This window comes from Somniosus microcephalus, chromosome 15 (assembly GCF_052327205.1).
Source record: "Somniosus microcephalus isolate GS21.2 chromosome 15, FLI_Smic_1.0, whole genome shotgun sequence".
In the NCBI taxonomy this organism is placed as follows: domain Eukaryota; kingdom Metazoa; phylum Chordata; class Chondrichthyes; order Squaliformes; family Somniosidae; genus Somniosus; species Somniosus microcephalus.
The window spans coordinates 114,817,489-114,831,144 of NC_141001.1; the positions used below are offsets into that span (position 1 = coordinate 114,817,489).

The 13,656-nt window shown below is 47.0% G+C and overlaps 1 protein-coding gene across 2 annotated transcripts in view; it reads left to right on the forward strand.

The window, feature by feature from the left end:
- The window catches only part of kiaa1549la (KIAA1549-like a), a 474,294-nt gene that overhangs the window by 177,074 nt on the left and 283,564 nt on the right, over window positions 1–13,656 (forward strand). For both annotated transcript variants that reach the window (XM_086008325.1, XM_086008326.1), the window contains exons 7-8: window positions 1,888–2,056; window positions 11,857–11,916. In XM_086008325.1, the coding sequence (XP_085864451.1) occupies window positions 1,888–2,056; window positions 11,857–11,916 (229 nt within the window). The remainder of the gene's footprint in view (window positions 1–1,887; window positions 2,057–11,856; window positions 11,917–13,656) is intronic.

Sequence of the window (13,656 nt, forward strand, 5' to 3'; positions counted from 1 at the left end):
CCTTTACAGATGCTGAAAGAATTTTAATGAGATACTGCTTGTGTTCTAGGCCCAGTTGTTTTGGATTGCCGCAGTGTCTGAGGTCCTTTATTTTCCTTATCACGTTCATGCTCAATTTAACTGCATTTTAACTGCATCTTTGGTGTGTAGGTGTTGTGCATTATTCTGCCAAATGTATATTGCGAAATATTGATGCAAATCATACTATTTATGTAGATGCTAACCTGCTGTAAAGGGTAAATTTAGTTTAGAAGGTACATGTTGTTCAAAGGGCGCATGCTGTTAAAGGATACATATCTTTGAAGGGCATGCATTGTTTAAAGGGGTTGTGTGGTTTAAAGGGGTTGTGTTTAAAGAGGTTTGCATTGTTTAAAGGGTTTGCATTGTTTAAAGGGGCTTGCGTTTATAGGGGTTGTGTTTAAAGGGGCTGTGTTTAAAGGGGCTTGCATTGTTTAAAGAGGTTTGCATTGTTTAAAGGGTTTGCATTATTTAAAGGGGCTTGCATTGTTTAAAGGGGTTGTGTTGCATAAAGGGGGTGTGTTTAAAGGGGTTTGCGTTGTTTAAAGGATTTGCGTTGTTTAAAGGGGTTTGCATTGTTTAAAGGGGCTTGTGTTTAAAGGGGTTTGCATTGTTTAAAGGGGTTTGCATTGTTTAAAGGGGCTTGCATTTTTTAAAGGGGTTTGCATTGTTTAAAGGGGTGTATTGTTTAAAGGGGTTGTGTTGTATAAAAGGGTTTGCATTGTTAAAAGGGGCTTGCATTGTTTAAAGGGGTTTGCATTGTTTAAAGGGGGTGTGTTGTTTAAAGGGGTTGTGTTGTATAAAGGGGTTTGCATTGTTTAAAGGGGCTTGCGTTGTTTAAAGGGGTTTGCATCATTTAAAGGGGCTTGCATTGTTTAAAGGGGTTGTGTTGTATAAAGCGGTTTGCATTGTTTAAAGGAGCTTGCATGTTTAAAGGGGTTTGCATCGTTTAAAGGGGCTTGCATTGTTTAAAGGGGTTGTGTTGTATAAAGGGGTATTTGAAGTGGTTTGCGTTGTTTAAAGGGCTTGTGTTTAAAGGGTACGTATTGTTTCAAAGCTGCGCACTGATTTAAGGGTAAATGGCCTAGAAATTGGGTATAGCCCCGCCAGCTCGGTTGCGCCGAAAATTTTGCACTGGCCGCGGAGCCAGTTGCGCCCGTCCCATATTCACTTTTAGCGCCCCAAGGCGGAACCGGGCGCTGTTCCAGGGTGTGCCCGCCCCCGCTTGGGGCGCTGAAAGTGAATTTCAGCGCTCCAGGAGCCGCTGCGCCACCCGATGCGGTGCGGCAGGCTGCTGTACTGCAGGCCTCCTCATTCTCTTAAGGAGGAGGTGCCTGCAAGGGGGAGATCGCCGCTGGATTGTGCCGGCAAATGAGCCCGGCACCACGGAGAAGTACCGGGCTCGCGGAAAGCAGCCGGCAATGCCGCGGGGGGGGTGGTGGAGGAGGCCGGGGAGGGAGGTGCGGCCAGGCGGCCGCCGAAAGAGCGGCCGGCCGCACCTCCACCTTTATGCGCCCCACTAAGGCTGCAGGAAGGCTCTGGTCTCCCGATGTTAGTAGCGGCCGCCACGGAGGAGGCAGCCGCAACTAAATATGGGGGTCGGGCCGGCATCGGGGCGGAACCGGGGCACTGCGCACACCGATGACGTCATCGGTGCCGGCGCAGCGCTACCGGCTACCGCCGCCATTTGCGCAGGGCTCAATTTCAGCGCAAACTCCTCCAATGGCGCAGAGGCCCTCTTTGGGCCTTAACTGGGCGCAAAGCCCACCGAATTTCTAGGCCAAGATCGTTAAAGTGTCAGTGCAAACACTCTACAGCCTGGAGGTGATGAAGCATCTAAACGCCGTCTTTATATTGTTTTCCCTCTAGATTTTGAACACGTCGGTGACTGATGGCTCCACAGCTGTTACGATGGTGTACATGGTGAGGAATGAGAGCACGCTTCTCAATGGTACAACATCGAGCAGCCTTTTACATCATCTGACAGCTGCTGAGCTGGGATACTACCTGGCCTACCCACCTCTGATACTCGCTGAACGTAGGTGCCCTCAATCATCTTCCATTTGGTTCAGTAATTAAAACACAGTATAACAAGCAAGTAGACAAGGAGGGCGAGGAGGAGGTGAATGATGAATCCTTGGAGGGAGGGGGGGGCGGGGTTAGGAGGACAAGCCAATAATATAAATGAAAGGACTTGCGTTTTTACAGCGCCTTTCACAACCTCAGGATGTTCCAAAGCGCATTACAGCCAATGAAGTCATTTTTTGGAGTGTGGTCATGTTGTAATGTAGGAAACGCAGCAGCCACTTGGCGCACAGCAAGCTCCCACAAACAGCAATGTGATAATGACCAGATAAGGTGCATTTTTAGAAATGTTGGTTGAAGGATCAATATTGGCCCAGGTCACCGGGGCTAACTCCCCTGCTGTTCTTCGAATTAGTGGCCGTGCGATCTTTTACGTCTACCTGACAGAGCAGACGGGGCCTCAGTTTAACGTTTCATCCATAAGACAGCACCTCTGACAGTGCAGCACTGGAGTGTCAGCCTAGATTATGGGCTCAAGTCTCTGGAGTGGGACTTGAACCCGCAAGCTTCAATCAAAGCCTTTCCACCATCTACAAGGCACAAGTTAGGAGTGTGATGGAATACTGTCCACTGCCTGGATGAGTGCAGCTCCAACAACACTCAAGAAGCTCGACACTATCCAGGACAAAGCAGCCCACTTGATTGGCACCCCATCCACCACCTTAAACATTCACTCCCTCCACCACTGGCGCACCGTGGCTGCAGTGTGTACCATGTACAAGATGCACTGCAGCAACTCGCCAAGGCTTCTTTGGCAGCACCTCCCAAACCTGCAACCTCTTCCACCTAGAAGGACAAGGGCAGCAGGCGCATGGGAACACCACCACCTCCAAGTTCCCCTCCAAGTCACACACCATCCTGACTTGGAAAGATATCGCCGTTCCTTCATCGTCGCTGGGTCAAAATCCTGGAACTCCCTCCCTAACAGCACTGTGGGAGTACCTTCACCACACGGACTGCAGCGGCTCAAGAAGGAGGTTCACCACCACCTTCTCAAGGGCAATTAGGGATGGGCAATAAATGCCAGCCTTGCCAGCGACGCCCACATCCCAGGAACGAGTAATAAAAAAAACCACAGGCCCTATAATACAATCTGTCAAGCTTTGGGATGTACTGGGGGGAGGGAGAGGAGGTTCCTAGTAACATGTAATAGTTATCAGTTGGCATGCTGAAGCAATAGTGTGCTTGACGTTCGTGGGAATGCAGACTGAGTATAGAAGGTTGAGGGGTGATGTAATCGAGGTTTTTGAAATATGATCAGCCATGATCTCATTGAATGGCGGAGCAGGCTCGAGGGGCCGAATGGCCTACTCCTGCTCCTATCTTCTGTGTGTCTATGTTTCTATGTAAAGCTAATCAATAGGACAGATGCAGAGAGACTATTTCCTCTGGTGGGGGAATGAACAACAAGTGGGGTACAATCTTAAAATTAGAGTCAGGCCATTTAGGAGGGAAATCCGGAAGCACTTTTTCACACAATGGATAGTGGAAATGTGGAATACTCTCTCCCATAAAAGGCTGTGGTTGCTGGAGGGATAATTGGAGCTTTCAAGACAGAGATCGATAGATTTTCGTTGGGTCAGGTTATCGAGGGATATGGAGCTAAGGCGGATTAATGGAGTTGAGGTGCAGATCAGCCATGATCTAATTGAATGGCAAAGCAGGCTCGAGGGGCCGAATGACCTGCTGCTGCTCCGAATGTTCCTGAGATTGTTTCTCTGTACCACTGCAACAAAACATAAAGCAACTTCATCAGCACCAACTACACTAGAGGAAATTACATTTCCCAAACCGCTTGCGTTATTACATTTCTTTGAATGTAATTAACTATAAATTAAGTACAAATTAAAACGAAGAAAATCTGATGGTGTTGGGCTCTCAGCACCCATGTGGATTGTCAGATACTATGTCTGCAGTCCTGAAAGAGGTTCATTAGATTGCAGTGCTAATTCATCAACTAGGTCATTGAGGCAGTGTTTCTCATGCGAGTTTTAAACTCTGAAGGGGTTGTTTTCATATGCATTCTTGATCAAATAATGTGTACAGGAACTAAAAGTCTTGGAAATACAAATACTTAAAGAGACAAAGGCACCTTTAAAACAAAAAATTTCACGGGATGTGGGCGTCGCTGGCAAGGGCAGCATTTATAGAAGGCATTTATCGATTAGGCTTATACTCGCTGGAGTTTAGAAGAATGAGAGGGGATCTCATTGAAACTTATAAAATTCTAACAGGACTAGACAGACTAGATGCAGGAAGGATGTTCCCGATGGCGGGGGAGTCCAGAACCAGGGGTCACAGTCTAAGGATAAGGGGTAAGCCATTTAGGACTGAGATGAGGAGGAATTTCTTCACCCAGAGAGTGGTGAACCTGTGGAATTATCTGCCACAGAAGGCAGTTGAGGCCAATTCATTACAGGAAACTTTTTTTTATCTGGCACTGACGGGACCGACGTGGTGCCGGTTCATCAAAAATTCCAGATAACCGAAAGCTATAGTAAAAGATACAGAGCTGAGAGCTCCGTATAAAGCAACAAACCCTGTTGCTTAGCAAAAGGTTCAGAACAGTGGCCACAAGTTCCAAGCGTCTCTGTAGCTTAGCAACAGCTGCAGCCACACCCTTGCACAGCAACAGATGGAGGAAGGCAAGTACAATATGAAGTAAAACTTACCTGAACCTACTCCTGAATTTTGCCGGTTAACCGAGATTTCCGGTTATTTAGGTGCCGGTAAATCGAAAGTTTCCTGTAAATACATTCAAGAAGGAGTTAGATATATTTCTTAAGGCTAAAGGGATCAAGGGATATGGGGAGAAAGCAGGGACAGGGTACTGAGATTGGATGATCAGCCATGATCTCATTAAATGGCAGAGCAGGCTCGAGGGGCCGAATGGCCTACTCCTGCTCCTCCTATCTTCTATGTTTCTATGTTATTGCCCATCCCTAATTGCCCCTTGAGAAGGTGGTGGTGGACCTTCTTGGAGACAATAAGAGAGAGTCCAAATTTAAAGTCCATGGTAGGATGAAGCTGACTTGTAGATAGGGTGGAGTCAGCTTTGAGCACTGACCAACTAATGTCCAGGTTCGGAGAGAGGTGTAAATATTTTAGTGGTGTTCTCGGAGTGCATCACCTGACATGATTGGAAAGACAAAAAAGGGGCAGGTTTTTTATTTATTCATTCATGGGATGTGGGCGTGTCTGGCAAGGCCGGCATTTATTGCCCATCCTTAATCGCCCCTTGAGAAGGTGATGGTGGACCTTCTTGAACCACTGCAGTCCCGTGTGGTGAAGGTGTTCCCACAGTGTTGTTAGGGAGGGAGTTCCAGGATTTTGACCCAGCGACGATGAAGGAACAGCGATATACTTCCAAGTCAGGATGGTGTGTGACTTGGAGGGGAACTTGGAGGTGGTGGTGTTCCCATGTGCCCGCTGCCCTTGTCCTTCTAGGTGTCAGAGGTTGCGGGTTTGGGAGGTGCTCTCGAATTTACTCTTCATTTCTAGGTTAAAGTTTCCATCCCTTTGCAACGGAAGGTTTTCTGCTCCTTGTGAAATTTTTATTGATATGGTACCTTATTGCACCCCAAGGAAATTGCATAAGGGCGTCACATCCAATGAATTACTGTTGTTATCAAGGCCAAAACCGCAGCTAATTTTCACACAGTAAGGCTGCGCAAACACCAGAGTAGATGAATGGCCAATGAATCTGTATTTTGGAGTTGTTGGTTTGAGTGAGGACTGTTGGCCAGGATACCGTGACAGCTCCCTGCTCTTTAAATAGTGCTCTATAGGATCTTTGTCCGTTACCTGAAGCATGGCAGTTGGGGCCTCGGTTGAAGGTGTCATCCAAGAGATGGAAGCTCCCACAATACAGCACTCCCTCAGTGCTGCACCGTATGTGTGAGCCTCGATTGTGTGCTTAAGTCCTGGAGTGGAGAGTGAGAGAAAGAAAGAATTGCATTTATATAGCGTCTTTCACGACCACCAGATGTCCCAGAGCACTTTACAGAGTTACTTTTGTTTTGAAGTGTAGTCACTGTTGTAATGTAGGAAACGCAGCAGCCAATTTGCGCACAGCAAGCTCCCACAAACCAGATAATCAGTTTTAGCAATGTTGATTGAAGGATAAATATTGGCCCCAGGACACCGGGGATAAATCCCCTGCTCTTCTTCGAAATAGTGCCGTGGAATCATTTATGTCCAGCCGAAAGGATTTAGGGGGAAAAATTCAGTTGTTTGCGCCTCCCGTTAGCGCCTTAAGAGGGCGCTAATGGGGCGCAAAGCAACTAGCGCCCGGGCGCGGCGATGTTTGCGCCGCTCACGAAATTAACTAGACATTTTGCGGCGGCGCTAAATACTACCGCCACGATCTCCTGCGCCGGCAGATTGTGACGTCAGTCGAGTGCGCAACGCCCCGGTAGTGCCCCGGACCGGTTATTGAGTGGCACCCCCTGCCTTACCGCCTGCCGCTAGCAATGACAGGTTGAGGGGAGCGTTATGCTGTCAGAAAGGGACTGGGGGAGCGCTATTTAAAGACGACCGCTTCCTGCCTTTTTTTGTTGGTGACATTTTTGCACCACCCATTCTGAGAGAGAGAGAGAGAGAGAGAGAGACTTCTGGAGAGATTCAACCCAGTGTGAAGGAGTTTTGGGTACTGAGCAGCACTTTGCAGGTTCATTTTGATTTGCCCTTCCTTGCTTCTCCAGCGCTCTGAGGTAGCGCCTCGCTCCTCGGCGTTTGCGCCTTAAGACAGGCGTGAAGCGCCTGATTTAGCGCTCCAATCACCTCCAGGGGCGATAAAAGCCAAGTTTGCTGTCGGAGGCGATAATTCAAGCCAGGCACTGAACTTTGCACACTGCTGATAATGGCACCCCACCAAATGTTTCCTCCTGAATGTTTTATCCGAACGACGCCACCTCTGACAGTGCAGCACTCCCTCAGCACTGCAAGTATCAGCCTAGATTTTTGTGCTCAAGAGTGGGATTGTGAACCCACAACCTGTCGCAACCTTTGGCTTCAGAGGTGGGAGTCTCATCCACTGAGCCAAACAGGCACTGGCATAGTGCATTTTGTCTGTTTATGTCTCCTCAACCTTTATTTATATAGCACCTTATCGCATCCTAAGGACATCCCAAAGTGCTTGACAGCCAATGAATTACTGTTGTTATCAAGGCCAACACCACAGCTAATTTTCACACAGTAAGGTCGCCCAATCACCAGAGTAGATGAATGTCCAGTTAATCTGTTTTTAATGGTGCTGGTTTGAGGGAGCACTGTTAGCTGCACACGTTGGGCCGTAATTTGCGGCCCCCTGCGGGTGCGTGTGAGGTGCGCACGCGCCCATAGGGGCCGCGCAGGTTCCGGGTTTAGGCATGCGCTAAACCCCGGACCTTGCGATCTGTCAATAATTTTCTTGACAGATCCTCCGCATCCCCGGGAAAAGGACATCCGCGGGCGGAGAGTTGAACTATTTGCTATTTGCCCAACTTGTGCCCAGCGAATGCCCGTGAAATTCTTACGCCTGGTAAAAGCAGCGTAAGAGTTTTAAAAAACAGAAAAATAAAATGTTATCAATAATTTATACCTGTGAAATAAGTTAAGTTTATTTTTAACCCATTTAAAACATGTACATTTATTTTTCAAAAAATTTAATTTTTGTTTTAAATATTTAATTAAATGGCATTTTAATTCATTTTAAATATGTGATTTTTAAAAATTTATTTGATGTCTCGGTGTATTTTTTCGGGTTTTCCCATTCATGTTTAAGGGGTTTCCGTACATACAGAATCCCCATAAGCATGAATGGGGATTCCCTTCAGTCGTTCGTTGGTCCGGCCCACATGATCCCGGGGGCGCTCGCGAACCGCGAACCGCTTGCGTTCCTGGGATAGGTAGGCCTCTACCTGCGGGTACCTGGAGAGGCCCAGGACTGCGAGTCTCCGTGGCTCCTGAGGACCTAGGAAAGCCTGTCAAGAATTTTATTTGTGGATCGGAGGCATTTCCCAGCAAGACCGCAAATTCAGGGCCATTGGCATTCATTCCCGATAAATTCATTCATTTATCAGGAACGGTAGTGTAGTGGTTATGTCCACTGGATTAGTAATCCAGAATTAAAGCTGGACTACTGATCCACGAGTTCAAATCCCACCAACGCAGCTGGGGAATTTTAAAATGTTTTTAATTAAATAAATCTGGAATAAAAAGCAAAATGGTGGCGATGAAACTACCGGATTGTTGTAAAAGTCCATCTGGTTCACTAATGTCTTTCAGGAAAGGAAATCTGCCACCTTTACCCGGTCTGGCCTATATGTGACTCCAGACCCAAGCCGCTCAGTTGTACCCATCCGGTTACGACAAAGTTACTGAGACATTTTTTTCTAAATTAAAGGAGCATCAGAAGGTTTCCTACATTACAACAGTGACTGCACTTCACAAAGTACTTCATTGACTGTAAAGCTCTTTGGTCGTGAAAGGCGCTATGGAAATGCAGGTCTTTTTCTTTTTTACCTGAGAAGGATGATGGGAGCCAACTGTCAACATGGACCAATTAAACAATTCATAGAAAACCAGAACCATTGTTATACACACTAGTAATATCAGAATTTAGGCCGTAAGGTCTGGGATTTCTTCTCTAAACCTCTCTGCCTCTCTCTCGTCCTTTCAGACGCTCCTTAAAACCTAACTCTGAGACCAAGCTTTTAGTCGTCTGTCTTAACGGGCCAGAAATTCGGGTCCCCACGGGTGAGTACGCGCTGTGTACTCACGTGTAGGGCCAACAAAAGTGACGGTTTCGTGCATGCGCTGCGCATGCGCGGGAAACCGGAACTTCCGTTCCCTTGAAGGAAGGGCTTCACAGGTCGAACGCGTGCGCCGGAGAGGCAGCGCGTACACCTGGAACTTCCGGTTTTTTGCAGGTTTCTCCGGGAGGGTAAGTCTCCAGGAGCTACGTGTGAAAAAAGCAGCCGCAAGGCCTGCTTTTAACAAGGTAAGTGGTGAATTAAGTAAAATTAAAACATTTTTTCCACAGGTTTATTATTTTTAAATACTTTAAAGAAAGTTAAGTTTATTTTTAGCCCCGCTAAAAACTGTAATTAATTTTTTCAAAAATTTTAATTGTTTAAAATAGTTATTTTATGTAATTTATAGTTATTTTAAAAATGTGATTTTTAAAAAAAAATTATTTGAAGTTTTAGTTATGTTTTGGGGCTGAGCTCTAATCATAGATTTGACAGGTCTTCCTGTCAAATCTATGAATACAGATTCCCTGCTCCGATTGGCTCTCCATGGCCCACGTGATCCCAGGGGACGCTTCGAACTAACTGCGCCCCTGGGATACGCGAACACTGCGCGCCGGCAGTTGGATCAGGCCCAGGATCGGAATCCCACGCGGGCCCACAGCACAACGGCCGGCGCGCAAGGTAAGTGCAGGTCGGGGGCTTGCACCCGCGGGAAGCCTCCGACCCAAATTTCTGGGCCAATATCTCCTTATGTGGCTCGGTGTTTGATAATCGCTTCTGTGAAGCGCCTTGGGACGTTTTGCTATGTTAAAGACGCTATACGAATGCAAGTTGCTGTATCAGTTGTTGGGACCATCCGTATCAACCTTCTCGCGTTCCTGATCTGGAGTCAGTGCCGTTTATAAACAATCTTTCGTGGTTTGCGTCTCAGGAGAGGGTTGTGGAAAGCTCTTGATCTTCCTTTCATGAGAACTCTCAGTTCTTTGGAGCTGCCTGCTAAATAATTTACGGAGCGTTGTACGTGTGCCAGTGCGACCCCAAGGACCTGCCCACCAGAGTAATTTCACACCTGGAAGCAACATGGCCACAAGGCTCTGCGGGTCAGGAAAGTCAACACTCATTGTTTGAAATACATCTTTCTCCGTGCCTTTTTTTTAGTTTAACATCTCGTTAATCTTTCATGTGAGCATAAAAAACACCCCAGTAGCAAAAACAATGCAGCGGAGGACATAAAAGAAAGAACTTGCATTTTATAGAGTGCCTTTCGCAACTTCAGGACATCCCAAAGCATTTTATAGCCAATTAATTCATTTTGAGGTGTAATTGTAATGTGGGAAACGCGGCAGCCTAATTGCGCACAGCAAGCTCCCACAAACAGCAATGTGATAATGACCAGATCATCTGTTTTAGTGATGTTGATTGAGGGACAAATATTGACCCAGGACACCGGGGATAACTCTCCTACTCTTCTTCGAAATAGTGCCATGGGATCTTTTATGCCCACCTGAGAGAGCAGACGGGGCCTCGGTTTAACATCTGATCTGAAAGACGGCACCTCCGACAGTGCAGCACTCCCTCAGCACTGCACTGGAGTGCCAGCCTAGATTTTGTGCTCAAGTCTCTGGCGTGGGATTTGAACCTACAACCTTCTGACTTGCATTTATATAACACCTTTAACGTAGTAAAACATCCCCCAAGTTGCTTCACAGGAGCGATTATCAAACAAAATTGCACACTGAGCCACATAAGGAGATATTAGGACAGGTGACCAAAAGCTTGGTCAAATAGGTTTTAAGGAGCGTCAAAGGAGGAGAGAGAGGCGGAGGGGTTCAGGATGCGAATTCGAGAGCTCGGGGCCCAGTCAGCTGAAGGCACGACCACCAATGGTGGAGCTAAGGATATCAGGGATGCTCAAGAGGCCACAATTGGAGGAGCGCAGAGATCTCAGAGGGTTGTAGGGCTGGAGGAGATTACAAAGATAGGAAGGGGTGAGGCCATGGAGGGATTGAAAACAAGGATGAGACTTTTAAAATGGAGATGTTGCAGGACTGGGCGCCAGTGTAAGTCAGCGAGCACAGGGGTGATGGGTGAACGGGACCTAGTGCGAGTTAGGATGCGGGCAGCAGAGTTTTGGATGAGCTCAAGTTTTTTTAAAATTAGTTGCTGGGATGTGGGCGTCGCTGGCAAGGCCGGCATTTATTGCCCATCCCTAGTTGCCCCTCGAGAAGGTGGTGGTGAGCCGCCTTCTTGAACCGCTGCAGTCCGTGTGGTGAAGTTACTCCCACAGTGCTGTCAGGGAGGAAGTCCCAGGAGTTTGACCCAACGACGATGAAGGAACGGCCGATATATTTCCAAGTCAGGATGGTGTGTGACTTGGAGGGGAACTTGGAGGTGGTGGTGTTTCCAGGCGCCTGCTGCCCTTGTCCTTCTGGGTGGTAGAGGTCACGGAGTGTGCAAGGTGGGAGGCCGGCCAGGAGCGCATTGGAATAGCCGTGTCTAGAGAACGGGTTCGTAGTGAATTGGCAACCCGGTTTTCTTATCCATCTAAGTTTCACCCCCAATCGCCTTATCGAGCGTATTCTCTCTGCCTTATGTTTTCAAATGAATGTGCTTTTTTTTTTGTCTAGCCTTATTGAAAGATTTTCTACGTGTTAGCACTGGGGCGATTTTAACCCCACTTGCTCAGCAGAAACCTGGCGGGCGGGCGGTTAAAATCGCCCCTGGGCTCTTAACCTGTCCGAAAGCCGCCACGATCGCAACACCTGCTATTTTAACCCTGCTCCCCTGAGCAGGCAACAAAGACAGGCGCCCGAAGCCAACAGGGTCCTTCTTTACACGTGCCTGTTGCGACCCGATGACATCATTGAGACCCGACTGTAATTTTAACTCAGGCTTGAGCGGGGGGGAATGCTGGAGTTAAAATTGGAGCCTTTAAAAAAAGTAATTCTTGGGTAAGGACTTCAGGTGCACAATTTTCACTCTTAAAGCAAATTTAATTTTGTACTCCTTCCTTTTCCAGCTTTGGAATATGAAAATCTTGACACCTCACCGGCGACTGAGAAATACTGGGTTGTTACAGGTTTGTTAATTGCATCATGTGGAAATACTTTTGTAAAAATCTATTGGGGGATTGTCTAAATTACTGTTGTTACTGCATTACTGATACCCTGACATAGAGTTAACTGCATTTCCATTGATGCTGTTCTTCCACTGAAGTTGTATTCTACCTTCATAATAAACACACTGGAGGGGTTGTCATTGCCCTGAAGACCAATCATCAGTGGCTTGTGGTCAGGTACAAATAATCCAAGGCCTAAATTTGGAATTCCCAACAGCTTAGTGTCAAAGGAGATCATTTTTCTGTGGCATCATTTTAGTTTTTGCTAAGAATGGGTTTGTCTGTTTTTCACAACAAACTAGGATTTTTTAGAAAAAAAAAGACTTGCATTTCGACAGCGCCTTTCACGACCACCGGACGTCCCAAAGCACTTTACAGCCAATGAAGTACTTTTTGAAGTGTGGTCACTGTTGTGATGTAGGAAGCACGGCGGCCAATTTGTGCACAGCAAGCTCCCACAAACAGCAATGTGATAATGACCAGATAATCTGTAGGCCAGTATCCCTCGGGGACAGCCTGTATTGTAGGATCTATTGAGGGAATTGTCTAATCCAGGACATTCTCCAAAGATGCTCAAGATCCATAGAGAATAATGAAAAAGACACTCTAATTTTTTTGTTTATTCTCGGGATGTGAGCGATGTTGGCATTCCCTAGTTTCCCTGAGAAGGAGGGTCTTCTCCACCGTAGCAATTGTTTTTATAAGTGATTTGCTAGGGCCTTTTCAAAGGGCATTAAAGGTCGAGTCCGTAGTCTAGGACTGGAGTCAAGTTTAGGCCAGACCGGGTCGGGATAGCAGTTTCCCTTCCGTGAAGGACATTATTGAACTGATTGGGTGTTTACAATAATCCAAGAGCTTTCATGGGGCCAGCCCATAATGTACCAGATTTATTGAATTCAATCTCACAACTTGCACATGGCGGGATTAGAACTCGCAACCTCTGGGCTGTACCACCAGTATCATAACCGCCATGTATTTAGCAGGGGACATTTACCGACCAGTGCTGTTTTGGTACAAATGTTTAGCGTCCTCCATAGAATCATAGAATCTTACAGAAGGAGGCCATTCGGCCTGTCATGCCAGCTCTTTGAAAGAGCTCCCCAATTTAGTCCCACACCCCAGCTTTTTCCCCATAACCCTTCAAAATAATCCTCTTCAAGTACATGTCTGATTGCCTTTTGGAAGATCCTATGGAATATGCTTTCACCACCCTTTCAGGTAGTACGTTCCAGATCATAACAACCCTCTGTGTGAAAGCAGCCCGCTTGATTGGCACCCCATCCACCACCTTAAACATTCACTCCCTCCACCACCGGCGCACCGTGGCTGCAGTGTGTACCATCTACAAGATGCACTGCAGCAACTCGCCAAGGCTTCTTCGGCAGCACCTCCCAAACCCACGACCTCTACCACCTAGAAGGACAAGGGCAGCAGGCGCATGGGAACAGCACCACCTCCAAGTTCCCCTCCAAGTCACTCACCATCCCGACTTGGAAATATATCGGCCGTTTCTTCATCGTCGCTGTGTCAAAATCCTGGAACTCCTGAAACATTTTCTCCGTATTTACTCTATCAAAACCACTCATGATTTTGAGCACCTCTATTAGATCTCTTAACCTTCCCTGCTGTAATGAGAACAATCCTGGCTTCTCCAATATCTCCGCATAATTGAAGTCTCTTATCCCTGGTATCAGGCATTCG